Source organism: Micromys minutus (assembly GCF_963924665.1).
Source record: "Micromys minutus genome assembly, chromosome: 32".
NCBI lineage: Eukaryota > Metazoa > Chordata > Mammalia > Rodentia > Muridae > Micromys > Micromys minutus.
This window is the reverse complement of record NC_137967.1, coordinates 16,909,487-16,936,990: the sequence shown is the minus strand read 5'-3', so window position 1 is coordinate 16,936,990 and position 27,504 is coordinate 16,909,487. Positions and strand designations below refer to the sequence as shown.

Below are 27,504 nucleotides of genomic sequence, written 5' to 3'. Positions count from 1 at the left end.
TCACCTGATTCAGTTACCTTAGAAACCAGTCTTCCCTTGTTACCTTGGAGACCAGTCCCGCCCACCTCCAATTACCCTAGAAATCAATCCTACCTTTTCCCACTACCTTGGAAACCAGACCCATCACAGTTTCTCTAGACAACAGAACACCTTTTCTAGTTACCCTGGAGACCAGCCCCCATCCTCCCTTGTTACTGTAGAGACCATCCCACCTTCTCTAGTTACCCTGGAGACCAGTTTTACTCTCCTCTGTTAAATCTCTACTGCCAATCTGTTACCCAGAAAACAGCCCCAGCTTTGCATTTGCCTGGAGACCGGGACCAGGTTTGCAACTGTTCTGTTACTTAGGAGATCAATTCTATCTTCCTGTGTTATCCCGGACACCAGATGCAGTCTCCATCCTCACGTCACTTAAGGAGGAGACTACTCCCTGCCACTCTGGAGACCTACTTCACTCTTCTGGAAACTTAGACCCATTCCCTTATCCTCTTTTGTCACTTAAAAGACTAAACCAACTTTCTGTGTTACATGACTTTCATTTTGAGTCTTAGTGCAATGAGGTCTTCTCACTCCCCATCCCTGCCCCACCCTCACACCCTTACCCCACCCCCTCCAACCCCCACCCCTCATCCTCCCAACCCCCACGCCCTCACATGCCCATCTCCCCAACCCCACCCTCACACCATTACCCCACCCCCTCCAAACCCCACCCCTCATCCTCCCAACCCCCACCCCTTCACATGCCCATCCCCACCCCCCCTCACTGCCTCACCCAACCGTGTACCTGGGAGACCAGACGCTGGTTCTCACTTAGCCAGCTCTCCCTCATGGCCACCTTGTGGTCAAATCTTTGCGCCAAGAGTTCCAGCTTCTCCTGTCGGATGAGCTCAGCTCTGAGGGCCGCCTCCCGTTCGTGCTCTGCCTTCTCCAGCTCACCCCATGCCTAGAGGAAGACAAGAGGAGGTGCTTGGATTTCAACACCTGTCCCCTTCTAATAATCCTGGCTGTCCTGTCTGAGGCTACTCATGGCATACATGACACCTTCAAGCACATTAATCCCCAGCCTCAGTCACCTTGTCAATATCCCAGATGCCGCAGCCTTCCCGGGGCACGAAGAGGCGCCGGTTGTGGGCGCGCAGTTTGCTTTGGATGCTGAAGAGTAGCACCTCCAGGTTCCCCTTCTCCTGAAACCTGAGGAGACGTGAGATCAAGGTCCACTCTCTCCCACGGCCATCACCACCCCTCCACCCCTGAGCCGCGAGTCTCACTTGACGGGCTTCTCCAGCGTGCAGTAGGCCGTGAAAGTCTGCAGCTGCTGCTGCACCCCACTCAGGGAGTTGGCAAACTTTTGGTTGCTGATGAGGTCCACGGTGCGGTGGATCCAGGCCAGCAGCTCGGCCGCCAGCTCCTCATATCGCTCTATGATCTTGTCCACCTCCAACACCTGGTCCAGGACCTGACCCGGCACAGAAAACTGAGTCGGCTTCATTGTGAACAGGAGAAACCTCCAAGTCCAAGGTGTGGGGGGAGGGGCTGGTCCCGGTGTACAGGCTGGTGGAGGGGGTCGGGGACCGCACTGCCCTGGGCAGCAGTATAGAGGGAGGTTTATCTCCTAGGCCCATGAATGATTCCTAAGGCCGCCACTCCGCCCCAGACTCCCTCCTACCTTCCCAATCCGCTTTCCCTCCACAGCCAGAGCCTTCATCTTGGAGAAGTAATGGTAGAAGGAGACCACGTAAGTGATGATGGACTTCTCATCTGGAGCCTCCATGTTCACGTCTGGTGGAGGAGGGGATTCAAGGAACACAACGTAGTCTCTGGTTATCTGTTAGGCCGTAGGCAAAGCAGTCTCCCTACTTCTCCAGTGCTGGGCGTTTGTTTGTTTGTTTTACCATTTTCTGTGTTTAGGTGTTCGCCTGCATGTGTCTGTGCACCGTGTGCATGCAATGCTGCTAGATACCAGAAGAGGGCGCCAGACCGCCTGGAGCTGCAGTTACAGATGGTTCTGATGTGGGTGCTGTGAACTGAACCCCAGATCCTCCCCAAGAGCACTCAGTGCTCTTAGCCCCTGGACCATCTCTCTCTTCTGGATTTTCTTTTCTTCCTTTTTTCCTTCTTTTCTTTCTTTCTTAAAAAAATTTTGGGAGGGGGAGCTGGAGAGATGGCTCAGTGGTTAAGAGCACCGACTGCTCTTCCAGAGGTCCTGAGTTCAATTCCCAGCAACCACATGATGGCTCACAAACAAAAACTAGTGTACTCATATAAATAAAATAAATAATTAAAAACAAAATAAAGGCCTCTACTACTACCGTTGGACTTAAAAAAACAATTGTGAAGGATGGGTTTCAACACAGGATGTCTCTATGCAGCCCTGGCTGTCCTGGAACTCACCTGTAGTTCAGGCTAGCCTTGAACGCAGAGATCTACCTGCCTCCCAAGTGCTGGTATTAAAGGTGTGTACCACCGCTGCCTGGCTACTTTTTCTTAAAATTTTAAGCTCCATTTTTATTTTATATGTATGGGTATTCTGCCTACATGCATGTCTACATATCACATGGGTTGTGAAGTGCCCTCAGCGACCAGAAGAGGTCTTTGGGTGCCTATGACTAAAGTTACAGACGATTGTGAGCCATTCTTTGGGGGCTGGGAGTAAAAAGAACCTGGTCTTCTGGAAGAGTAATTAGTCCTCTTAACCTCTGAGTCTAGAACTTGCTTTGTAGACTAGGATAGTCTTGAACTTACAGAGACCCACCTGCCTCTACCTCCCCAGTTCCACCTTCTGGGGATGACGGGGGGGGGGGTGTTATTGTTCTTTAACCTGCCCAGTGGGGATCTTCTAATTCATGGCGTCAAGTAGAGTCAGACAGATAGCCACAAATAAATTAGCTATACTTATTTCTTTTTAACCTCAGTAAATTAAGTATGTGCCACGAGGAGCTGGCTTTCCTCTCTGATGAGAGGCTCTGGGGGCAAACTCATGCCGCCAGGCTCAGGGCAGCGCCTTTATGGGTTGAGCTGTCTCAGTGGCCCCGGCAATTACTTCTGAACAGCATCCTGTCGAGGCTGTTCTACCTCAGGCCTCGGGCACGTCCCTTCTGCATGTGTAACTCATGAATTTCCTCTTCACCCTGCCTGGACCTGCATTCCTTACCTCTGTTTCTTTCATCCTTCTCCCTCATATTGTTGTGTGTGTATGTGTGTGTGTGTGTCTGTGGATTTATCTGTGTCTGTGCTCTGTATGTGTACGTGTGTCTGTGTCTATGTGTGTCTGTATGTCTCTCTGTGTGTATCTTTCTGCATCTGTGCATTTGTATGTGTTTCTCTCTGTGTGTATTTGTATGTGTGTCTGTGTGTATGTGGATTTATCTGAGTGTCTCTGTGTGTGTTTGTCTGTCAGTGCCTGTGTGTTTGTGTTTGTGAGTATATGTGTCTGTATGTTTCTATGTGTGTATCTTTCTGTGTCTGTGTATTTGTGTGTCTGTGAATGTTTGTGTATTTGTGTCTGAGTGTGTGCGCATCTGCGTCTGTGTGTTTATGTGTGTGTTTGTATATTTGTATATGTCTCTGTGTATGGGTATGTGTGTATTTGTATGTGTCTGTGTGTGAGAGTGTGTGCATCTGTATCTGTGTGTGTGTGTGTGTGTATCTTTCAGTGTCTGTGTATTTGTGTGTCTCTGTGTGTTTGTGTGTTTATGTGTGTGTGTGTATATTTGTATGTGTCTCTGTGTATGTGAGAGAGTGTGTGCATCTGTATCTGTGTGTGTGTGTGTGTGTGTCTTTCAGTGTCTGTGTATTTGTGTGTCTCTGTGTGTCTGTGTGTTTATGTGTGTGTGTGTATATTTGTATGTGTCTCTGTGTATGTGAGAGAGTGTGTGCATCTGTATCTGTCTGTGTGTGTATGTGTGTATGTTTCTGTGTCTGTGTATATGTGTGTCTGTGAGTGTTTGTGTATTTGTGTCTGTGTGTTTATGTGTGTGTGTGTATATATTTGTATGTGTCTCTGTGTGTGAGAGTGTGTGCATCGGTATCTGTCTGTGTGTGTATGTGTGTGTATCTTTCAATGTCTGTGTATTTGTGTATCTCTGTGTGTGCGCATCTGTATCTGTGTGTTTATGTGTGTGTGTGTGTATTTGTATGTGTCTCTGTGTGTGTGTATTTGTATGTGTCTCTGTGTGTGTGTATTTGTATGTGTCTCTGTGTGTGTGTGTGCTCGAGTCCAGGGGTCTGGACATGCTAGGCAAAGGCAAGTGAACAACCACCGAACTGCATTCTGCCCTCTCAGCAGCTCATCAGTTCCTTTTTGAAGGCACCAGGACGTGAAATTGTGACCTCACCATTACCTGAGCTCTGTGAGGATCTCACGGTCTGTTCTTTCCCTTCAGCCCCTGCCATGCCTAGCACTCAGCTGCAACTCAGGGAAAGCTCACCAAGAATGCCAAGTACAAAGTGTGGGGTGTGACTTTAAGGACTCGGGTTTCAGAGGGAGCATATTTGAATCTCAGTTTATTTAACACCTTCCTTGTATGTTCTTAGGGAATGGCTCTAACCATTCTGAGTCCCAGTCTCTCCCACGGTTACAATCCCTGCCTCTCAGGAACATGGGACAACTTAGGAAGGACAGCCGGGTGTGCACACCTGCACCCCCAGCCCTCAGGTGCTGGGGGCAGGAAGGGCAGGGACTCAAGGCCCACCTTGGCTACCTAGTTAGAGGTCAGCCAGAGCGACATAAGACCCTGTCTCAATAATCTAAAGGAAAGACGATCTGGAGGACAAGACAGATGGCTTAGCAGGTCAGAGGGAGTAGTGCTCTTGCAGAAGACTTGAGCTCCGTTCTCAGCCCCCACCCAGGACAGCTCACAGCCCCACAGGATCAAATGCTATTGGCACTGTAGGCGCCTGGAAGTGTGGAGCTACCCCACATCCGCCTGGCTTTATTGTCGAGACAAGGTCTGCGTGAGCTGGCTTCGAACCCTTCATCTTCCTGACCCAGTCTCCCAAGAGCCTTGTGCCACTTGATCCGGCCCACACTAATCTCCAATGGCTCATGAAACTGACAGCCGCCTGAGCGCTGCTGTGAGACACAGCAGGGACAACCGAGACCCTGTTTACCGCTCTGCAGCACGCAGTGGGTGCAATGGTCACTTTCCATCGGTGACCTGCATGTCTATGAGGGATGGTCTTACTTCAGTTAATTGATGTAGGAAAGCCCAGGCAAGTGGGCGTGTCCTAAGTGGAGAGATGTAGCTCAGCACACGCAAACAAGTGAGCGCCCATGCGTGCAGTTCTCTTAGCTTTGAACTGTGGCTATGACTGGCTGCTGTAAGTTCCTGCTGCCTTGACTTCCCCACCGTGATGGGCTGGGACCTGGAACCGTGAGCTAAAATAAACCCTATCTCCTCTAAGTTGCATCTTCTCAGAGTATTTATTAGAGCAAGAGAAATAAAACTAGGACTTCATTCACATCTCGTTAAAACACAGCTGAAGTCAGGCTTAGTGGCTCACACCTTTAATTCCAGCACTAAGGAAGCAGAGGCAGGCAGATCTCTGAGTTCAAGGCCAGCCTGGTCTGCAGAGTGAGTTCCAGGACAGCCAGGGTCACACAGAGAAATGCTACCTGGGGGGGGGGGGAATACAGAGTTGGCAGGCTGGGATGGTACTCAAGGTTAGAACACATGATTAGCATGTACAAGTCCCTGGGTTTGATCCCCAGTACTTCAAAAATAAAAACAGCTCTCCAGTAAGATCGGTGTGGGAGTGAAAGAGAGGGGTGTGAGAATGAATGGGAACAATGGTGAGACCCATCCCAGCTGGGCAGCTATGGAGTCTGAGCTCAGAAAAGGAAGATGCTGTTATCCCAGAGGTGGGGGACCAGCAGTGCCAGGAGCACTGAGGATTCCCACAGAGGAAGAAGTGAGGAATGGGGCTGGGACAGACAGAAGACAGGAAGGGGCTGCTAGTGAGCCAGAGTGGTAGCTGGAGGTAAACATAGAGCAGCCAGAACAGAAATGAGGTCCTGAGGATAAGGAGGGAGACAGAAGTAAGGGTAAGAGCCAGGCCTGGGAGGGCAGGCTTTGTATCCCAGACACGTGGAGGGCTGAGGCAAGAGGATGCCAAGCTCAAGGACTCTGTGCCAAAAGAAAAAAGTAAATAGAAAACTGGGATATAGATCAGTATTAGAGCCCCTGCCTAGAATCCCCCAGTGAGGGGCTGGGGGCGTGACTCAGTGGTAGAGCCCCTGCCTAGAATCTCCCAGTGAGGGGTTGGGGGCGTGGCTCAGTGGTAGAGCCCCTGCCTAGAATCCCCCAGTGAGGGGCTGGGGGCGTGGCTCAGTGGTAGAGCCCTGCTGTAGGGTCCACCTGTGAGGAGTTTGGGCATTGACTCATTGGTAGAGCTCTTGCTGAACAAGTGCTAGGCCTTAGCTTCAATGTCTAGTACCGAAACAACAGCAACAAAAGGAATGAAGTCAGAGATGATGCTGTGGTTACCAGTGGAGACACCACTGGGGACTGGAGAGGTCACGGGGTTTAAAATTGGGGCTGGAGAGAAAATGGGGCTTGTGAATGGAATCAAAGATGAGGAGAAGGAGTCCATTGGGATGAGGTAGGGGTTGTGGCTGAAGATGGAGCGAGGAGGATGCAGGCTGAGAAGGAGGAGGGATGGAGATGAGGAAGGCTTGGGGAGAGAGGTGGGATTTGGAATGACTATGGGCTCTGGTGTGGTACTGGGTGAGATGGAGTCATTTTCACAGTGGAGTTGGGAGGGATTCAGAAGGGACCAGATGGGGCTCACCTTCGGGGTCCAGCAGACGTGCTAGCCCCAGGTGCTGCTCGGCTGTGCGAAAAGCTCTCTGCAGGTTGTAGTTGGCGTTGGACTTGGTAAGTTTGCTGAGGTCCACGAGATCAGGCCTGGGCAGGAGAACAGAGCAGCAGGCAGCAGGCAGGCTCCGGAGCCAGTGAGCAAGCAGCCCCGCCCAGGGGAGGGGTACAACCCAGCCAGTGAGCAAGCAGCCCCACCCAGGGGAGGGGTACAACCCAGCTGAGGAGGAAAGGAGTGTGTGCTACATCCTAGACAAGCCTGTGCCGGGGCATGCACGGTTAGGACATGTGGAAACATGTCTTCACGTGTATTTATCACTGTGTGTGCAGACAAGCGGCTCTGTCCACAGGTGATCAGAGCCCACATGGTGCCTGACTGTGAAAGTCTGTGCGATCGTCTGTCAATACGAATCTGTACACACATGTGTTCCATGGACACACATGGTGCCCACATATCTACTTGGATATATTTGAACACAGCATTGCATAGTAGTCATGTGTACTTATGATACCTATGTGTACTCAGTGAATTTGTACATATCATGATCAGTGGTACATAGATGCCTACTTGGGCGTATTTATCTTTTTTTTTTCTTTTCCCCAAGACAAGGTTTCTCTGTGTAGCCCTGGCTGGCTGTCCTGAAACTCCCTGTGTAGACCAGGCTGGCTTCGAATTCTGCCTGCCTTTGCCTCCCGAGTGTTGGGAATAAAAGCACCACTGCCCAGCTATATTTACCTTAGTTTTTAACCTACACTTATTTATTTAGGAGGGTAAATATGGCACGGTGCTTGTGTGGGGGTCAGAGGTCAACTCCAGCAGTTAATTCTCCCTCCATTGTATGGGTTTTGAAAATGAAACTCAGGCCACAAGGCTTGGCATTAAAGAACCTTCTAGTTTATTTGTTTATTAAATAATTAATTAATTTAGATTTTTGAGACTGTGTCCTTTTTTTTTTTTTTTTACTATGGTTGTCCTGGGACTTGCTGTGTAGACCAAACTGGCTTGAACTCACCGTGATCCACCTGCCCCTGCCTGCCACCATTTCTGGATTATATATATACACATATATACATATATATACATACATGCATACATACATATATAGAGAGAGCAATATGTAGTATCTGGGCTGCCTATAGATGATGCGCGTGTGTCTGCTCAGGTATGTATATTTGTCTATTTGTGTATGTGTGTATATACACATGTATGCATCGTGCAGTGCTCAGGCATGTATATGGATGGACTGTACACACATTTGATCAGGAGTATATACAGCATCCTGTCACAACTAGAAGTATGAGGTCAGGAACCAGCCAACTGGGTTCAGGCCCAGCAGGGTCAGATCTTGGCCGTGTCACTCTGGCTGAGGGTCCCACTTCTCCTTAGGCTTCCTCACTGTGAATGGGACAACAGGAATAGCGAATGCCTGCAGGGGACAGTGACTATTAGACGTGCTCACAGAGAGCAAGGGATGGTGCTTGGGATGTAGAAGACATTTTGTAAGTGCAGCCTGGTGAGAAACATGACCTAGTCCCAGCTGGTGGGTTTTTTATGGAGGAGGCATCTGGATATAGGAGGTGTTTGTGTGAGACTGGCAACTGTGCGTGAAAATGCATGTGCCAGGAAAAACTCGGCCCTGGCTTTGGCCACACCTGAACAAATTCCCTCCAGTCCCTAGGCTCCAGTTTCCCCAGTCTGTCATTTGGAAAGTTCTGAGGTGTGTGTCCCTTTTCTGGACACTCAACCTTCAGCCTGTTTAGTGTGAGGCCTTGGGAAGCAGGTACATGAGTGTGCAGGGATCCAGGAGGTAGGGCTCTGAGGAATGTAGAGGCACTGAGTATATTCCAAAGCAGACAATCCACCAGGAACGGGTCCGCCATCCTGGCATGTCAATGGGACCCCCATGTTAGGAAAAGACTCTACCACTGAGCCACACTTCTAGTCCCTGTGCTGACTAGTTTTTGTTTTGGTTTGGTTTTTTTTTTTTTTGTTTGTTTTTTGTTTTTTGGTTTTTTTTTTGTTTTTGTTTTTTTGTTTTTGTTTTTTTGCCAACTTGACACAAGCTAGAGTCATCTGGGAAGTGGCAACCTCAGTTGAGAAAATGCACCCATCAGAGTGACCCTTTTTTTCTTGGTTAATGATTGATGTAGAGGACCTAGGCCCACTGTGGGTGGTGCCATCCCTTAGCAGGTGGTCCTCAGTTACATAAGAAAAGAAGCAAAGCAAGCCATGAGGAACAAGCCAGTAAGTAGCATTCCTCCATAGCCTCTGCTTCAGTTCCTGCTATCGGGCTTCTGCCTGTGTCCCTGCCCTGACTTCTCTAGTGATAGGGTGTGACCTGAGAGTATCAACCACATAGGAGGACCTTTGCAAGAGGCCCCAAACTGATTTTGGTTAGTGCTTTAATAAAAAGCACACTAAGACACCTAGGAATGATTTCCCTACTGTGGGCGTATATATGCATGGGTATTTGAATGTGTAACACATATCTGTGCAAGGTGCCTGCATATACGGATTTGTGTCCTGGACAAAAGTCTGTGTGGGTATGTGTACATCTGTACCTCTGAGAAGCAGTGAAAGACATGTGTCCAATGGGAAATAAGTGTATATAGAGGTGTAAATGTGTGTCATCCGTGTGTGTGTGTGTGTGCGTGTGTGTGTGTGTACAAGGGCCTCAGGGATGTCGGGATAGAGGGCAGGGCAGGCTGATACCTGTGACGATGGATGAGAGCATTGAAGGCCAGGCCATCTCTCCAGCTGGTAGTGAAATTCTGGATGTTAACCTCAGGGTAACTGGGTACGGGAAAGGAAGAGACAAAGGCAGAGATGAATCAGAAGAGAAGAACAGGGCTGAGGAAGAGAAGGTGGGTATCTGATTGGTGCAAAAGATCAAGGGGCGTAGGGGCTGGCAAGACGGCTCAACAGTTTAAGAGCATTAGCTGTTCTTCCAGGGGACAAGAGTTCAAGTCCCAGCACCCACATGACAGCTTGCAACTGTGTGCGATCCAGCGCCAAGTGATTTGACACCTTCACACAGACGTATATGCAGACAAACACCAATGCACAAAAATAAATAAAGAACAAAATCATTTAAAAATAATACTGGATGGATGGATGGATGGATGGATGGATGAATAGGTGGATGGATGGATGAATAGGTGGATAGATGAATGGACATATGGACAGACAGACGAACGGACAGACAAAACAGATAAGATGTATGGAAGAAGAGGGATACATGAAGAAAGAAAGAAAACAAGGATAAAATAGGAAGTGATGGGAAAGAGAGAGGAAGAAGGAGGCAGAGACAGAGAGCTGTGGAGAAAGTGGAGAGGAGAGAGACAGGAAGGCAGGAGAGTGGAAAGGAAGAGGAGGGAAGCTGAGGATGGAGAGAGAGGTACAAAGCTGACTGAGGTAAAGCCAGACATGAGAAACAGATGGCTTCACAAGACAGTCCCAGAAGGATAAGGCGTATGAAGCCCACCCTCTCCCATCTGTCCCTCTCCCTCCCCCTCTCCTGCTCTCCGTGGGACACTGGAGTATGTGCCATGTCCCTCCCCAAAAAGCTGGGCTTCTAAGGAGACCACACTACAGCCTGTACCCCTCCCACCCTCTCAACCACAAAGGAGGACCTTGAATCTCACTGTCCAGGCTGCAGGGCCCTAGATAGAGGTGACGACTGACTGACAGGGCCAAGCTGGCCGGGGGGCTTGGACTTGGAGGACAGGGGTGGGGGGTTACGCATAGATGCTTGTTAAATATCCTGAGTGGCAGGATTGGGGGGGTGCAAACAGCAGGACAGGAACAGGCTAGGGACAACCATCTCTGTCAGCATGGCTGTTTGGGGGATTTTGCTTTTGTTTTGGCGGCACTGGGGTCAGTTCTGGAACCTCTGACTCTAAGGCAAGCAGTCTCTGTGCTGAGCTGCACCACCAGCTCCCCCACACTCCTTCCTACGGCCTTGGCTAGCTTTGCCTCTGAATGGGACTTCTGAAATCCTTAGGTCTGTTCGCCAAGGTCAGAGACCTGTTCGGGACAAGAATTTTGACAAAGGGCATGTGCTCCTCCTTAAGCTGTTGTTCTGGGAGGAAGCCCAAGGTTGCAGGCCCACCTGCCTGTGAGGAGGGAGCGCTCACCCAGCTGTCTTCATCTGGCACCACAACAGCAGAGCGTCCTTGGCTGAGCGGGTCTCTCGGTTGTCCTCTGTCTCAATCTTGATGACTTGAATCTGGGAAGAGACAAACATGACATCAAGCACGTCCCCTTCCAGGTACGAGGACTGTGACTGACTGTCTCGTACTGTGATTGCGCTGTACGGGGCTGGCACATCCATAAGCTGAGGAGGAAAAGGTCAGTTCAGGTCTTATTTTCCCGAAGCCTGCAAACAGGTTATAGGTAACTTCTTTGATTCAAACACTTTGCCTAGGCTGGTGTGGTGGTCTTCATGTTAATCCCTGCACATGTGGTACAAGAAAGGACAGTGGGAATTCCTAGACAGTATTCTACCACTGAACCACGCCCCCAGCCTCTCACTGGGGGATTCTAGGCAGGGGCTCTACCACTGAGCCCCGCCCCCAGCCCCTCACTGGGGGATTCTAGGCAGGGGCTCTACCACTGAGCCACGCCCCCAGCCCCTCCCTGGGGGATTCTAGGCAGAGGCCCCATTATTGAGCCACGCCCCCAGCCTGTTACTAACAGTTACTAACAGCCTGTTACTAGGCAAGCCCTCTTCCATTCTCAGTTTTGACACAGTATCTAGCTGAGTTGTCTAGGTTAACCCTGAACTTACTGAGTTGCAGAGGCAGACCTTGCATTTAAGATCCTCCTGCCTCAACAAATCTTTTAATGTATTATTTGTGTGTGTGTGTGTGTGTGTGTGTGTGTGTGTGTGTGTGTATGCACACATGTGAGTGCAGTGCCTGGAGAGGCCAGAAGAGGGCAGCAGATCCCCTAGAGCTGGAGTTACAGGTGGCTGTGAGCTGGGAACTAGGTCATATGTGCTGGGATTAACAGTGTGCACTGTCTCACCCAAGGACATTTTCTTTAAGCAGAGCAAACAGAGTTACTATGGAAAAGTGAGCAGAAACTGTGAGAGGGGGGACTCCCAAGAATGGAAGGGGTGTCAAGGGATGAGTGCCTAAACAATTTTTATGTATGTACTATATATATATATATATATATATATATATATATATATATATATATATATATATATATATGTTCAAGTGTGCACATGTATCTGTCCCTTTGTGTGACTGCATTGTATGTCTCTATCAGGAATTTTTCTCTATCAGGTCCCAGTTTCTTTTCTGAGACAGGGTCTCTCACTAACCCTGAAATCCATCAGTTTGGATTAAACTATGTAGCTAGCACGCCCTAGGGATCCTTCTGCCTCCACACCCTGGAATAACGCTTCTAATGGCTTAGAATCTAGAATAGATGCTAGAGTCTATATCTGAGGACCAGATCCTGACTCACAAACTAGCTCTGAGGGAGGCTGGAAGGAGCAAAGTTCAGGTCACAGCATGCATTTCTGGTAGCCCCCAACTGTCTATAACTCCAGCTCCATGGAGATCCAACACCTCCCGTCTCTGAGTACCTGCATTTACTTACACAAAGCCACACAGAGACACATCATTTTAAGAATAAATATAATGGGAGTGGAAAGGTGGCTCAGCTGTTAAGAGTACTTGTTGCTCTTGCAGAAGTCCTGGGTTTGAATCCCAACATCCACACGATGGCTCATAACCACACATATACATTTAATATATACATAAAATGTATTTATATGCATTATGTGAATTCATATGAACACATATGTGCATATTCATGTATGTACATTCAATATACACATGTATTCAAATACATAAAATAGAATGAGTAAATCTAAGATAAATGTTAATAATAAAAACTTTTAAAGAACTGGCTTTGGTATATGCAGTCCAAGGAAGAGATGCAAGACCGAGAAGTTCTCCACATTGCTGTGGGGCCCCAGCATTTACTTATTTGCCAATTCCACAGTCACATAACATTTTTTTGGTGACAATGACATTCACATTTGTCTGCAATCCCAGTCTGTTCCCAGAGCTCTGTTCCTAGATCCAGTGGGGTTATAGATATGTCCCCCCAATTCATGCCCTAGACCTGACTATAATGTCCTGAACTGCCTTCAGAGCTTTCCCCAAGCCCACCATCCCTCCCTGGACCTCCCTGTCCCTAACCTCCATGGTCTCTGCATCAGCTCCTGCTTCCTGACCTGCTTGAGTTCCAGTCCTGACTTCCTTTGGTGATGAACAGCGATATGGAAGTGTGAGCTGAATAAACCCTTTCCTCCACAACTTGCTTCTTGGTCATGATGTTTTGTGCAGGAATAGAAACCCTGACTAAGACAGCCCCTTTCTCCTGGGATTGAACTCGGGGCCTCATGCACACTAGGCAGGTGCTTTACCACTGAACCCTATTGCTGGCACACCCTCCATTCCTGTATGTAATTCAACCATCAGCATCCCAGCCATTTTCTGACTAAAATCTCAGAGATGCTAACGTGATATTTTATACCCTTTAGCTGCTTTTCAGCGATCATCTTTCCTGCATAGCCTCTTTTGTCCCTGTAAAGCTTTGAAAACAAAAGTCCCCTCTTCAGTCTTGGACCTCCCCCACCCAGGACCTATAAGCAAGTCATCTTTCCTATAAATTTCCTGTAAATGTCCCTTTCTCCCTAAACGCCTGCTGCATCTGTTCATTTGTTTAATATCCATCTCCCTTATCACAGTGTGAGCTCAATAAAAAGCCGAAAGTTTGTCTGTTCATTTCCGCAGCAGAGCAAGATTGCCCAGTCCAAGTCGGAGCTCCAACACCCAGCTCCATGTAAGTCAGAAAATTAAACCCGTGCTACTGCGTGTGGAAATGAATTACCCAGGCTTCTTGGGAGGCTGAGGTCTCAAGGATCACAGAGAGTCTGAAGCGAGCCCGTGATCTTCTCTCAAAACTCGAAACTTGCTGGAGAAATGGCTCAGTGGAACAGCAGTTCCAGAGGTCCTGAGTTCAAATCCCAGCAACCCCATGGTGGCTCACAACCATCTGTAATGAGAGCTGATGCCCTCTTCTGGTGTGTCTGAAGACAGCAGCAGTGTAGTCACATAAATAAATAAATAAATAAATAAATAATAAATAAATCTTTTTAAAAACCTCAAAACTCAAACAAACAAAAATCAAACCAAACAAACAAACAAAAAAATTGGGCAGTGGGCACTTGGGAGGCAGACTCTGGATCTTGGAGTTCGAGGTCAGCCTGGTTTACAGAGTGAGTTCCAGGACAGCCAGGACTAGTCAGTGAAACCCTGCCTCGGAAAAACAATAGCAACAACAATTTGAGTTGCTAAGATGGTGTGTCAGATAGAGGCACTGCTGTTAGGCCTGAGGATCCCAAGAGTTCAGTCCTCAAAACCTCTGTTGTGGGAGGACAGAACTGAATCCTGAAAGTTGTCCTTTGACGTAACATTCATGCACCCCCCTCCCCATCCCTAACCACCCCCCCCACACACACAGAAATGTAATCTTGAAAATCCACCCGTTTCCTCATTGGTAAAGTGAGCAATCTAATTCTATGTAATTGAAGGGTTCTGTGTGTACTAAACGTCAGCGTTTAGAATAGTTCGCAAGTATAAACAGTGTAGATATGGTTACAGCGGTGAGAGAGATCACGATTACATATTAACATTCGCACCACCTGCTTACAGAGTTCCTAAGCCCCCCCACCCCACAGTGGGCAGCGGGCTGTGCAGGGGTCATCGGGGGTCACCTGGAAGCGCAGGATGATGGTCCAGACCAGCCCCAGCGTCAGCCGGTGGTTCCCATCCACGATGTCATGTGACCCCACGTTCTCCAGGTGCACACGCTGCTCCTTCAGGAACTGCAGAGCCTTGTCCACGTTCTCCAGCGAGTGGATCCGCATGCGGCCACGAGTGGGCCTCGGCTAGGGCAGCAGGGGCATTGAGTGTTGGGACCTGGCCAAGAGCGAGGAGCCCTCGGCTCTGCCTCTCTCACAGCCAAGGCCACGGCCCTTCAATCTCATCCAAGACTCAAGACTCAATTCTATCGTCTCCGTGAGTTCAGGGCCAGCCTGAGCTACAGAGTGAGTGCCAAGCTAGCCCGGGCCCGCAGGGTCTCACATTTCCCCTCCCTCCATGAGCCTTTACTTGTTTCCACTACCTGTTCTTTCAAGGAAGATCACTTCTCTATTTACTCACTCTTAACTTGGCCTCGCCCATCACCATGAAGGCCCGCCCCCTCCTCTTAGGCCTCACTATAATTCCCTTTCTTGCTTTCTGGGCTTTGTTCCTATATAGCTGCACCCCGCACGACTCTGGGAGTTCGATGACTCGCTGCTCATCATAATCACACTGTTTGAGACGTGGTCCTTCAGATCCAAAACACACAGTCCCAACCCAAACAAGACAATCTCGTACAATACTGCCTTTGCCCCGAGACACCCATGACCTAAGCCTCACCCTACCAACCTAGACTGCCAAGTTTTTTCTGCTTTACAGACACGCCCCCTGGCCACCCCCTAACCTGTTCCTTCTAAGCTCTCCTCTACACTGCCATCTCCACCCCTCCCTAAAGTCCCACAGAGCATCTTCTCCCTCTAAAGCCCCGCCCCTCCAACAAACATCCCACCCCTGCATGAGCCCCACCTCTTCCAAAAAGCCCTCCCTCTCCAATGAGGCTCTACCCCCTCTATGAGAGCCCTCCTCTCCAACTGGACCCCGCCCCCCACAAAACTGAACGAGGGGACCACCTTCACGCAACTAGGGCTCTCTGCCTCTCCCTCGGCCAGGACCCTGATCAGCCCTTATTCGCCAGCCCTCACGGCTCTCACCAGCTGCTCTCCCGATAGTACTTCCAGGAGCCGGGTGAGCACAAACCCATCTCGAAGGTCCGCATACAGGTCTCCGATGTGGCAGCCCACGCGGGCGAGGTGCGAATTCACCCACTTGGTGAAGGTTTTCTTCTGCACAGCCTCTCGCTCATCTGGAAGAAACAAAGACTGAGCCCAGCCTTCCCAGGAGTCCCTCATCTGCTTCTAGGTTCCCCCCACCACCCTCCAATCTTCTGCTGGCCCAAGACTTGGCCCAGGTACCTGCTCCTGCTTGGGTGCCTCCCACTACCTGATGCCTAGGGACAGCCTACCTGTTCTTTACAGTTTTTCTAAGATACCATTCCCACCGGAAACCTCCCTAGTTTGCTGTCCTAACTGACGTCATTCGTTCATCCTTGCAAAATCTGAGTAACAACTCTGCTGGTATCGTAGTGGCTCAGAAGTCTCGCTAGGAAGTGAAGCCGGTTACACACACGGACGTTGTGGAGCCGGGCTGGGGTTAAGGATGAGGAAGGTCAAGAAGAGAACCTGCATTCTACGGCTTGGAGGGCTCATCAGAGAGGGAAAGAAGGACAGAGGCTCAGCAAGACTGGAGAAGGGACCCAGGAGAGCTCAGATGAGGCTGGGGAGGCAGAAGCTGTAAAAGTCAGGAGGGGGAGGTGCATCGGAGAGTTGTCTAGAGTTAAAAATGAGATGGCAGCAGTTGGAGACTTAGCTAGGGGGTAGAGCGTTTGCCCCCCAATACAAAGAAAAAGTATGGTAGCAGCTGACCGCTGGAGGAGGGGGAGACCGTGAGGCCACTGAAGACAAAAAATGTTCAAAGCCACAAAAGCCACACAAACGAAACTCATCGACATCCACAGACACAGCTCCCAAGTCCCTGGAGGAGCAGGGGGAGAAAGTCCACTGTCTACCCCACTTGCTCACAGCAAAACCTTTAAGACTCTATCCGCATGTGCACGTATGCACACGCATGGTATGATTCTAGCTGACTATCTGCCTTCTTGTTTTAAGTATTTTTAAACGTATTTTTATTGGACAGAGCAGATGCTAAGGATCAGAGGACAAATTCCTTCCGTTGTGGGTCTGCGGAATCCAAATCAGGTCACGTGGCACATTCCTTCTTTCTTTCTTCCTTTTTTGGGGGGGGAAGCATGAGTGCTGGGATGTGTGTGTCACACCTGCCTATGGAGAACTCATAAGACAATTCATGGGAGTCCCCACTTTCCCTACAAGTGAGATTTGAACCTCAGAGATTGAACCACACACCCAAACATTGAGCCATCTCTTTGACCTTCTTTTCTTTCTCTTTCTTTCTTTCTTTCTTCCTTCCTTCCTTCCTTCCTTCCTTTCTTTCTTTCTTTTTTTTCTTTCCTTCTTTTATATTTTTTCTAACCTTTTGTTATATGTACTCCAGGCTGGCTTTGAACTTGCTTTGAGGTTGGCCTTAAATTCTCACACCTCCTGCCTCTCAAATTCACCAACGGCAACTGTGAGCACTGTACCCAGATGTTTTTCTCTTTCTTCGTGTAGCATCTATAGACTATGAGCTACACGTCAAACATCTCATATTTACTGACTCATTCACTTACGGACATAGCTTCTTACTTGATAACATGGGCTGGCCTTGAACTCGCCCTCCTCCTGCCTCAATCTTTCCAGACCAGGATCACAAGCATGGACCACCATGCCTAGCTTGAAACTAGAAAGCTTTAAGATGTGAATTTGCAGACTGGTGTGACAGCTTGTACAGTACCACCATGCGGGATGCAAAGGGAAAAGGTACAAGTTCAAGGCCAGCCTCCCCCTACCAATTAAAAACCAGTGGCCTTGAGTCCCAGCTCTTGACAGGCAGAGGCAGGTAGGTCTCTGAGTTACAGCCTCGTCTACAGAGCAAGAAGTTCCAGGACGGTCAGGCATAGAGAAAGAGACTGTCTCAAAACAAGCAAACAAACGAAACAACACAGATGAATTAATTCAGTGGAACAGGAAAATAATGTGATCTAATAAAATGTATACAGTAATGTGATTATTATTTCTGGAATTTTCCACTTGATATTTTGGCTTATGGAGAAAGAGAAGCATCAAGTATGGTAAGAACATGATACGATTAGGCATGGAGTTCCTGAGGAATGCAGTAACTATGCTGAATATCTGCACATTAAATTTTTAAAGTTAATTATTTTTCAATTCTAAGCATATAAGTGCTTTGGCTACATGTGTGTGTGTGTGCATATCTGGTGCCTGCAGAGATCAAAAGAGGGAGTAGGTCCTATGGAGCTGGAGTTACAGACAGTTATGAACTGTCATATGAACGCTGGGAATCAAATCCAGGCCCTCGGGAAAAGGCAACCAAGGCTCTTAACCGCTGTTTTAAGAACCACTCATTTTTCTGGGCTGAAGAGATGGCTCAGTGGTTAAGAGCACTGACTGCTCTTCCAGAGGTCCTGAGTTCAATTCCCAGCAACCACATGGTGGCTCACAACCATTTGTAATGGGATCTGGTGCCCTTTTCTGAGATGCATATATATATATATATATATATATATATATATATATATATATATGCAGAACACTGTGTATATAATAAATAAATAGATCCTTTAAAAGAAGAAGAAGAAGAAGAAGAAGAAGAAGAAGAAGAAGAAGAAGAAGAAGAATCACTTCTCCATTCCTGTGTTGGTTTTCTGAGACAAGGTCTCACTCTGAGACCAATACTGCCCTTCAATTCAACGGAGTCCTCTTGCCCTGCTTCCCAAGGGTCATTGCGTTCATTATAAATACAGCTATTGATCACTTCCTGTTTGCTCCATCGTTTTAGGCCGCAGAGAGTCTGTATTGCATAACTAAAAATCTAAAACCAAGAAAAAAAAAAAAAAAGAAGAATTCCCATTCCTTCTCCAACCCCCACAAGCTAGAAAGCCACTGGCGGCAGAGCACAGGACAGAAAGGAACTCACTGAGAGTCCCTTAGCGTCTTCCTGGCATGTGCTGTTCTCTTCAGGACTACCCAGAGGGGAAGAACAAGCCTCAGGACCCTATGCACCGTGTGTAGTTGGCTCTGTTTGTCACAGCAGCTTAGCACATGCAGTTACATCCCCAAATAATTTTAGCCACAATTTAAAGTTTCCTGAGAGTTCAGAAAAATGAAATGTATTTGCAATCTATTTCCTTTTTCCACAATATGAAACCTGCCAATAATCACCTTTCATCCTAAAACAAACTTTCTTATTCTTTTAATAGTACAGGAGATTGAATTTAAGGCCTAAACTTGCTAGGCAGGGGCTCTACCACGGAGCCACGCCCCCAGCCCCTCACTGGGGGATTCTAGGCAGGGGCTCTACCACTGAACCATGCCCCTAGCCCCTCACTGGGGGATTCTAGGCAGGGGCTCTACCACTGAGCCACACCCCAAGCCTGTTCTTTACTTTTAATTTTGAAACAGTTACAATAAGTTGTGCAGATTGAATTTGAACTAATTTTGCCACCCAGGCAAGGCTTGAACTTCCTGTGCTCCTACCTTAACTTCCCGAGCGCTGTTATTGCAGGCCTGTATCTGGTCAGAGATTTCTTTTTTTTTTTTTTTTTTTCTTGCTTTGTTGTTGTTGTTTGGTTTTGTGTTGTTTGTTTGTTTTTTGTTTTTTTGAAAGAGGGTCTTACTTTGTAGCCCTGGCTGGTCCTGAACTCACAGAGATCTACCTGCCCCAGCTTCCCTGTTGCTCTGATGAGCAACGTGTACCACCACATCCAGCCTGTTTTGTTTTGTTTTGTATTGTTTTTTGAGATCGAGTTTCTGGAACTCTCTTTGTAGCCCAGGCTGGCCTCAAACTTACAGATCTGCCTGCTTCTGCCTTCTGAGGACTGGGTTTAAAGGCGTGCGCCACCGACCAACTTTCCTCTTCTTTTTTTATATCTATTTCTTTTCATGTGTATGACTGACCAGCGTAAGTGCAATGCATGTGTGCCTGATACCCGCAGAGGCCAGTAGAGGGCGCCAGATCCCCTGGACCTGGAGTTACAGAAGGTTGTAAGCTACAGCGTGTGTGATCAGAGCCGAACAAAGGTCCTCTACAAAAGTGTGAATTGTTATAAACGGCTGAGCCACCTCTCCAGCCCACCTGTAACACAATGTCTCCTATAGCTCAGACTGCCCTAAACTTGCTATGGAGCCAAGGATGACCTTGAATTCCTGATTCTCCTTCCTTTGCTTCCCAATAGATAGGATTTCAGGCCTGGACTACCAGGCCTCATTCAAAGATTTCATGAATAAGATGCTAACAGTTGTCTTTCTGAGCCCACACCAGTGCTTGGTTATATTTATTCTTTCCCTAGCATCCCTCAGCTCTTACATGCCCGTGCTGGGAATCTATGCTAAAGGGCTTGAGGGGGAGGGTCAGTAGGAAAGTATTTGCCCACACACACACACAGACACGAACAGATGCATATCTGAATGTCCTGAATTTGATGCATCAGAACTTATATTTAAAAGTTAGACTCTTACTCAGGAGGCAGAGGCAAGTAAATCTCTAAGTTCAAGGCCAGCCTGGTCTACAGAGCACATTCTAGGACCCCAGTCTCAGGAAGAAAAAAAAAAGTTAGGTTTTTCAATGTGCACCCTTAATCCCAGCACTGTGGATGTAGAGTCAGGCGGACCCACAGGGCTTGCCAGCCAGCCAGTCTAGCCAAATTGGCAAGCTCCAGGTTCATTGAGAGACCCTATCTCAAAAAAAAAAAAAAACCAAAGAGCAAGTGGGGGAGATGTGTAATGTCAACTTCTGGCCCCCACATGAGATACACACAAAGTTTTGTTCAGACAGGGGTCTCATGCAAACCAGGCTGTCCTCAAACTATGTAGCCAAAGATGGCCTTAATCTCCTGATCCTCCTGCCTCAACCTTCCACGTTCTGAGAGTGCTGTGTTGTAAATCCAGGCCTGGCCCGTGACCTTTCACAAAGTCCTGATGGAGATGGAAAATGGTTTTAAAAAGAAAAATAAACAGGACTGGAGAGGTGGCTCAGCGGTTAAGAGCACTGGCTGCTCTTCCAGAGGTCCTGAGTTCAAATCCCAGCAACCACATGGTGGCTCACAGCCATCTGTAATGGGATCTGATGCCCTCTTCTGGTGTGTCTGAAGACAGCTACAGTACACTCATATATATTAAATAAACAAATGTATATATATATGTATTGTGTGTGTGTGTGTATATATATATATATACATACATATATATATATATATATATATATATATATATATACCTCTGAATCCTGAGCCCCTGCCACAAACTTCACCACAGCTTCCCTACCACTATGAACTAAAACTTTGAAAAAGAGAGTGGGCCCTTAGTTGTCTGTATTTGGTGTTTTGGCCACAGAGACACAAAACTAAGTGATACACACACTCTGTGGTGCAAAAGGTTCACTCCACTGAATATTGGCCACCCAGAAATGTGTATGCCCCACTCAAGAACTGTGCTCGAAGTTAACAGAATCAGCATTTGCAACAGTCCCAACCTGAAGCAACTCAAAAGCACAGCAACAGGTGAATGGATAGGCTGTGGTATGTCTACGTTGCGGAATATTAGACAGCAAGGAAAGGAACTGTGAGTATAAGATATCATGGCTGAAACTCACATGCTTCATACTGAGTGAGTAAGCGAAGACATAAGAGAGTGCAGGGCGCCAGGCACAGTGATAAATGTCTGTGATCCTAGTGGGCGGGGAGTTTAAGCAGCAACAGAGTGTTTGAGACCAGCCTAAGCCACAAAGCAAGACACTGTCATTAGGTATATGGTGACACGTCTGCAGTCCCAGTGCTCAGGAGGCTGAGGTGGGATATAAATGAGACCTTGTTGATGATGAGGAGGATGAGGATGATGATAAATTTAAAAAGAAAGGAAGGGAAAGGAAGCAGGGCTTGTGAGATAGCTCAGTGGGTAAAGGCGCTTGCTTATGCAAGTCTGGTGATCCAGTTAAAAGTGGAAAGACAGGACTACCTCAACAGAGCTGTCTTCTGACTTCCACGTGCCATGCGTGCCACGGCAAGAACCCCTACACATGCAGGAATACCTCGTGTGTGCACACGTGATGCAAAACAAGCGGAAAACCATGACTGAAGAGATGGCTTGGGGTTAAGACCACGAGCTTATACAATGTCAGGCAGGACCTGAAGCTTGAATGCCAGACAGCACGTAAAGAGCCAGGCATCCCATCCGCGCCTGCGACCCCAGCTCTGAGATGGCCAGATTGCTAGAGTTTTGGGGTTCAAGTCTAGCTCAGAAAAAATCCCAAGCCCAGGGTTAAGGAGACAAGTTCAGTCAGAGCCAATAGAAGAGGACATCCAAACGCCCTCTTCTGGTCTCTGGGGGTCACTGCAGGCACACTGCACACAAACATACCTGCAGGCAAAACATGCACGTGTGCATGAACTTGTTTGATTTGGACGTTTGGGTTGTTGCTTTCTTTTCTTTCGTTTCCTTTTCTGAGAGAGGATTTCCATGGGTAGCCCCAGCAGTCCGTGAACAGTCTCTGTAAACCAGGCTGGCCTCCAACTCAGAGATCTGCCTGCCTTTGCCTCTGAGTGCTGGGATTAAAGGCGTGTGCCACTATCACCTAACACACATGAACGACTTTATGTTTAAAACTAAATTAAAATTAAAATACACACAGTGTTCTAGACATCTATTCTGAGAGCAAAACAGCCACCATTCTTGGGAGTTGAGTTGTGTCAGACTTCAAAAGATCAACACAGCTGAACTTGTCCCTCACTGGAGGGGCAGGGACCATCCTGGGACCCCTACTCGATTATCCAGCTGTTCCATACCAAAAAAATGAATGCAACTCTGCCCTAATTGTGCATTGCTGCTAGAGGGGCTAGAGTATATAGGCCCGGGAAGGCTAGGGCAGGGATTTCATCTGTAGGCAAGCCATCATCCATGTAGGGTAAAGCCTTTCCAGGGGGCTTTGCAAAGGGAACCCCCATACTGCACTGTGCTCTGTGCATAAGCACATTCACCAGTGCCCAAAGGTGAACTTGATGGTAACATGCCTTGCCTTGTCATTGAGACTTTAGGGAGGAGGGACAGACAGTGTTCACACCTTCCTCTCGGAAGAAATTGTGACACCACACACACCCCACACAAACGTCTTGAGCCAGGAAGATGTTTTAGTGTGCAAAGATGCCTGCCACCAACTCAGGTACCCTGATTTAACCTATGGAATCCACATGATGGGATGCTGTCCCATGTACAGACAGACAGACAGACGACACATTAATTAATGAATGACTAATTAATTAAATGTAAACAAGGAGTCTGGAGAGGTGGCTCAGTGGTTGGAAGCACACAGCTCCTCTACCAGAGGACTGAGGTTCAGTTCCCAGCAGCCCCACCAGGGAGCTCACAAAACACCCCTAACTCCACTCCAAAGGATCAATGCCTCTGGCCTCTGAGGGCCCTGAACTTACACGGACCGCACCCACAGGCACCAAACACACACCTGCACGGTAAGTACAGATAATTTGTTATTTTGAAATGTAAGCAATATTTTTTTTTGTAAAGTCCTAAAATTCAATCATTTGACACTTCAGGGCAAGCTCCACAGCTTGAACAGCCGAGGCAGGAGGAATGTTATAAATTTCTGGGCTATACTGTGAGACCTTGGCTCAGGAAGAGGCAATGAGGGCTGGGGTGAGCTACAGGTCTTTGCAAGCATCTAATCAGGGGCAGAAGCAGGTAGTTCTCTGAGTCAGAGAGAGGGAGAAAGAGAGAGGGAGGAGGAGGGAATGGGGGGAGAGAGGGAGGGGGCAGAGGGGAGAAGAGGGAGAGGGGGATGGGAGGAAGAGGGGAAGGGAGGGGGAAAGAAGGAGGAGGGGAGGAGAGGGGGAGGGGGAAGGGAGAGAGAGACACACACACACAGAGAGAGAGAGAGACAGAGAGACAGAGAGAGACAGAGACAGAGATAGAGATAGATAGAGAGAGAGAGACAGAGACAGAGACAGAGAATCCCTCAGGCAGCCTCCCAGCACTCAAGGCAGAGGCAGGCAGATGAGTTGGAGGCCAGCCTGGTCTACAGAGTGACTCCAAACCAAACCAAACCAAACCAAAACAAACAAACAAAAACCCAACAAAAGTTCTGGAATTGTGCTTTCTGGAAGCTGTGCACCCGCGCTGCCTCGCCCGAGCAGTCCCGAGTCTCAGTATTTTCATTCAAATCCGATAGAACTAAGTAGAATTTAAAAGCAGACGCACTGGTCACCCTTGGAGTGTTCACTAGCCACAAAGCTGAGCGGCCCCATCAGACACCACAGATACAGGACAGTCTCATCTCCGTGGAAATTTCACCGGTAGAGCCAGTCAAAGACTCCTGGGGGCAAGTCCTCCAGGCTCCCAGAGGTGCCCTCTCGCTGACCCTCGTCCCTCCACCCTCCCAAGCCTCCTGTCCAGATACCTGCTAAAGCCTTGATTCGGGAGCACTCGAAGAGCGAAGCGGCAGCGTTGGCGGCTGCAGGAGCCTCCCGATCCCAGCCCCGATCTGGGCTCTCCCAGCGGGCTGCAGGGTTGTTGTTGTTGTTGGGGGCGGCTGGGCCCTCCATGTTGTCCACTTCTCCTGGTACTTGTGCCATTGGGGAAGGCAGGGCCTGCAATTGAGGAGAGAAAGATCAGCGCGGGAGAACGTCCTGAGCTCAGAGGACTCCTCAGTTCTCTCGAGAGCGCCCACCCAGTCTGTTCCCTGTGTCAGTCTGACTAAAAAAGCCTGTTGTGATGGGGCGAAGCCTGTGATTCCATAGTTGGGAGACTGAGGCAGGAGGATCGCGAGGTTTCAGGCTAGCCTAGGCTACTTTTAGCTAAATTTTGTCTCAAAAAAAGAAATAGTAATCAAACAATAGGGGTAGAGATACAGCTCCGTGGGTAGTGTGCCTTACTCAGAGCCATAATGACCTGAATTCAATTCCCAGAACCCACACAAAAAACAGAGATAGAGTAGTGCGTGCTTGGGATCCCAGCACTAGGGAAGTGGAAACAGGCAGATCCTGGGGCTCACTAGCCAGGCAGCCTAATCTGTGAGCTTCCAGCCAAGAAAGGGGCATGTCCCCAAAACATCTGAATACATGTGTACCTATAAACACAATAATAATAATAATAATAATAATAATAATAATAATAATAATAATAATAAGCCAGACTAGGCATGGTGGCACATGCCTTTAATCCCAGCCACTCAGAAAGCAGAGGCAGGCAGATGGTTGTGAGTTGGAGGCCAGCCTGACCTACATAGCAGATTTCAAGCTACCTAGGACCATACTGTGAGACTTAGCCTCAATCCTCCTCCTCCTCATCCTCATCCTCTCAATCATCAATCCTGTGGGACTCTCAGTAAAATGCCTACAGCACAAATCTAAGGCCCTGAGCCCAGATCCCTGGAACCCATGTAAAAAGTAGGGCACAGTGGTACACATCTGTAAAGACAGCTAGTAGTGACCAGGATGGAGACACACGGGTCTGAGGAGTTCACTCAGCAGCCGGTCTAGCCAGCCAGGGAGGCCTGGTTCTATGTGAGACCCTATCTTTAAAAATAAACAGGTTGGAAGGTGATGGAGGAAGACATGTTTATGTCTGACTTGTGCATGTGCATTTGCACATAAACGTTCATGGACACACACACACACACACATGAGGGCCTGGTGGATGATGTCTTTCATCCCAGCTCAGCACTTGGGAGGTAGAGGCAGGAGGATGAGTAGCAGCCTCACCTACACAGCAAGTTCAAGACCCACCTAAGCTTCAGAAGACCCTGTTTCTTTTTTCTTTCTTATCCCCTGCCAGGGTTTCTCTGTGTAGCCCTGGCTGTCCTGGAATGCACACTGTAGATCAGGCTGGCCTTGAACTCACAGAAACCTGCCTACCTCTGCCTCCCAAGTGTTCTTTCCATATATATATATATATATATATATATATATATATATATATATATATATATAGAGAGAGAGAGAGAGAGAGAGAGAGAGAGAGAGAGGGAGAGAGAGAGAGAAAGAGAGATAGTGGGGGGGATGGTTTAGTGGTTGAGAACATTTATTCACTTCGTGCTTTTGCAGAGGGCCCACATGGTAACTCAAAAATTTCAGTGAGCTCCTGAACACACACAGTTTACATAAACTCAAACAAGCAAACACATGTAACATGAATAAAATAAATCATGGATCATTAAATACTATTACTAAATGATGAATAAACCCCTTTAAAGAAAACTAAGCCACGAAAATAACAGCATTCAGCCTGGCCACTTCAGAGAGCAGCAGTAATGGACCCAAGTCAGAGCCTGTGACAGCTCACCAAACCGTCACTGTTTTCTTTGGTGAACACTTACTCAGAGCTTCACAGAACTCCACAATGCAGCAGTGATGGCAAGGATGAACATATATGAATGAACCCTTGCCTTGCCCAGGATTTTATATTCACTCATGTATCCAATTCCTTAATGATCAGTTATCATTGGCCCATTTTACAGAAGTGAACACTGAGGCATGGCGGAATTCACTCACTTGCATGAGTTATACAGCTAATTCAGCATCTGGGACTCAAACTGAGCTAATTAACATCCTCAAATAGTCACCACCCTTTGCTGTATAACTCTTTTGTTCTCCAATGCCCTAGGGAAGAAAGGTCTCTGGGTGCCTAGGGATCTGTCTTTCTCTTTGACTCTGGATTCTAACTTGTGTCTTGCTTTGACCTACAGAGTTGAGTGGGAAGAACTGGCTGCCCAGTCCTGAGGTTTAATAAAGGGGATGGCTTGGGCTAAGTGTGATACAAGACTAGAGTAGATTCAGGGCCATAAACCCTCCAGCCAAAGCCAGCTACAACTGCTAATGATCCCTCCCCAATCGCTATGACACCCTAAACCTTGAGTATGCCCAGATGAGGCCTCTAGAACTAACCAATCAGCTGTAACCTAAATTATTAAACTCTTGACTTTACAGCTAAGCAAACACTTAGTGTTTTAAGACAGTGAGTTGGGAGGGGTGATTTGTTACACAGCGTTTCTGTAACAATAGCTGGCTGATGTATTGTCTGCTCCTCGAACCCTGCTACGTCATAAACACCTATTTTAGGGGGTAGGTGACATCAAATACGTCTTCAACACAACCCCCACGTACACACCCACGACTACTTCTAAGACTGTCAAAACAGAATAATGCACTTCTTTTCAAAGGACCCAGACAGCTTCAAACTCAGGAGAGTTTAAGATGCTAAGTAGGTGGTAAATTATGGCCAATGGTAGTGGAGATTATTCCTTTAGATGGGCACCCTAAAATCACTTCTCTTCTGCAAGTGACCACATGGCTACATGTGTGACCTCAGCCAAGTCATTTGCCCTGTCTGGTCTTCATCTGTGAAAATCCTCGGGGTGTCTGGAGATGAAATGAGCCGCTCGCTCAGCAACCACGCAATCTGGTGCATACCAAGCTCTCGGTACATAGCTCCCCTTATTCTTTTCTTCTCGTGTCTGGAATTCCCTCCAGAGCCTCACACTTCCATGTGCTCCACCACTGACACACACACAGCCAGCCCGCTCTGAGTTTTTCCCTCTTTGGTCCCATATCTTAGCAAGTGTGGGGGGTGGGGGTGGGCGGGTTGGTCAAGACTCAAAAAAGAGATGGGTTTAATGCTTTCTTTATTCTGGCGGTGTGGAAACCTTGCATCGGTGAGCTGGGTTTCTCTGTGCTTTGATGTCATTCCCTACTAATGGGTGGTCACAACTGTTTCCCCAATGGAGGATACTTGGGCCAGAGGAGGCGCTTAGCACTTGGCGA

At 48.1% G+C, this 27,504-nt stretch overlaps 1 protein-coding gene across 2 annotated transcripts in view; it reads right to left on the bottom strand.

Moving 5' to 3' along the window:
* Positions 1-27,504, bottom strand: part of SPTBN4 (spectrin beta, non-erythrocytic 4) — a gene marked incomplete at both ends in the record, with an annotated part of 84,879 nt that overhangs the window by 56,891 nt on the left and 484 nt on the right. Inside the window, 10 exons of one of the 2 annotated variants that reach the window (XM_080908988.1) lie at positions 785-943; positions 1,074-1,191; positions 1,269-1,456; positions 1,667-1,779; positions 6,790-6,905; positions 9,529-9,609; positions 10,953-11,044; positions 14,618-14,791; positions 15,698-15,849; positions 24,144-24,333. In XM_080908988.1, the coding sequence (XP_080765114.1) occupies positions 785-943; positions 1,074-1,191; positions 1,269-1,456; positions 1,667-1,779; positions 6,790-6,905; positions 9,529-9,609; positions 10,953-11,044; positions 14,618-14,791; positions 15,698-15,849; positions 24,144-24,333 (1,383 nt within the window). Of the gene's footprint in view, positions 1-784; positions 944-1,073; positions 1,192-1,268; positions 1,457-1,666; positions 1,780-6,789; positions 6,906-9,528; positions 9,610-10,952; positions 11,045-14,617; positions 14,792-15,697; positions 15,850-24,143; positions 24,334-27,504 lie in introns of those variants that run through there. The other variant, XM_080908989.1, reaches the window with a different exon arrangement.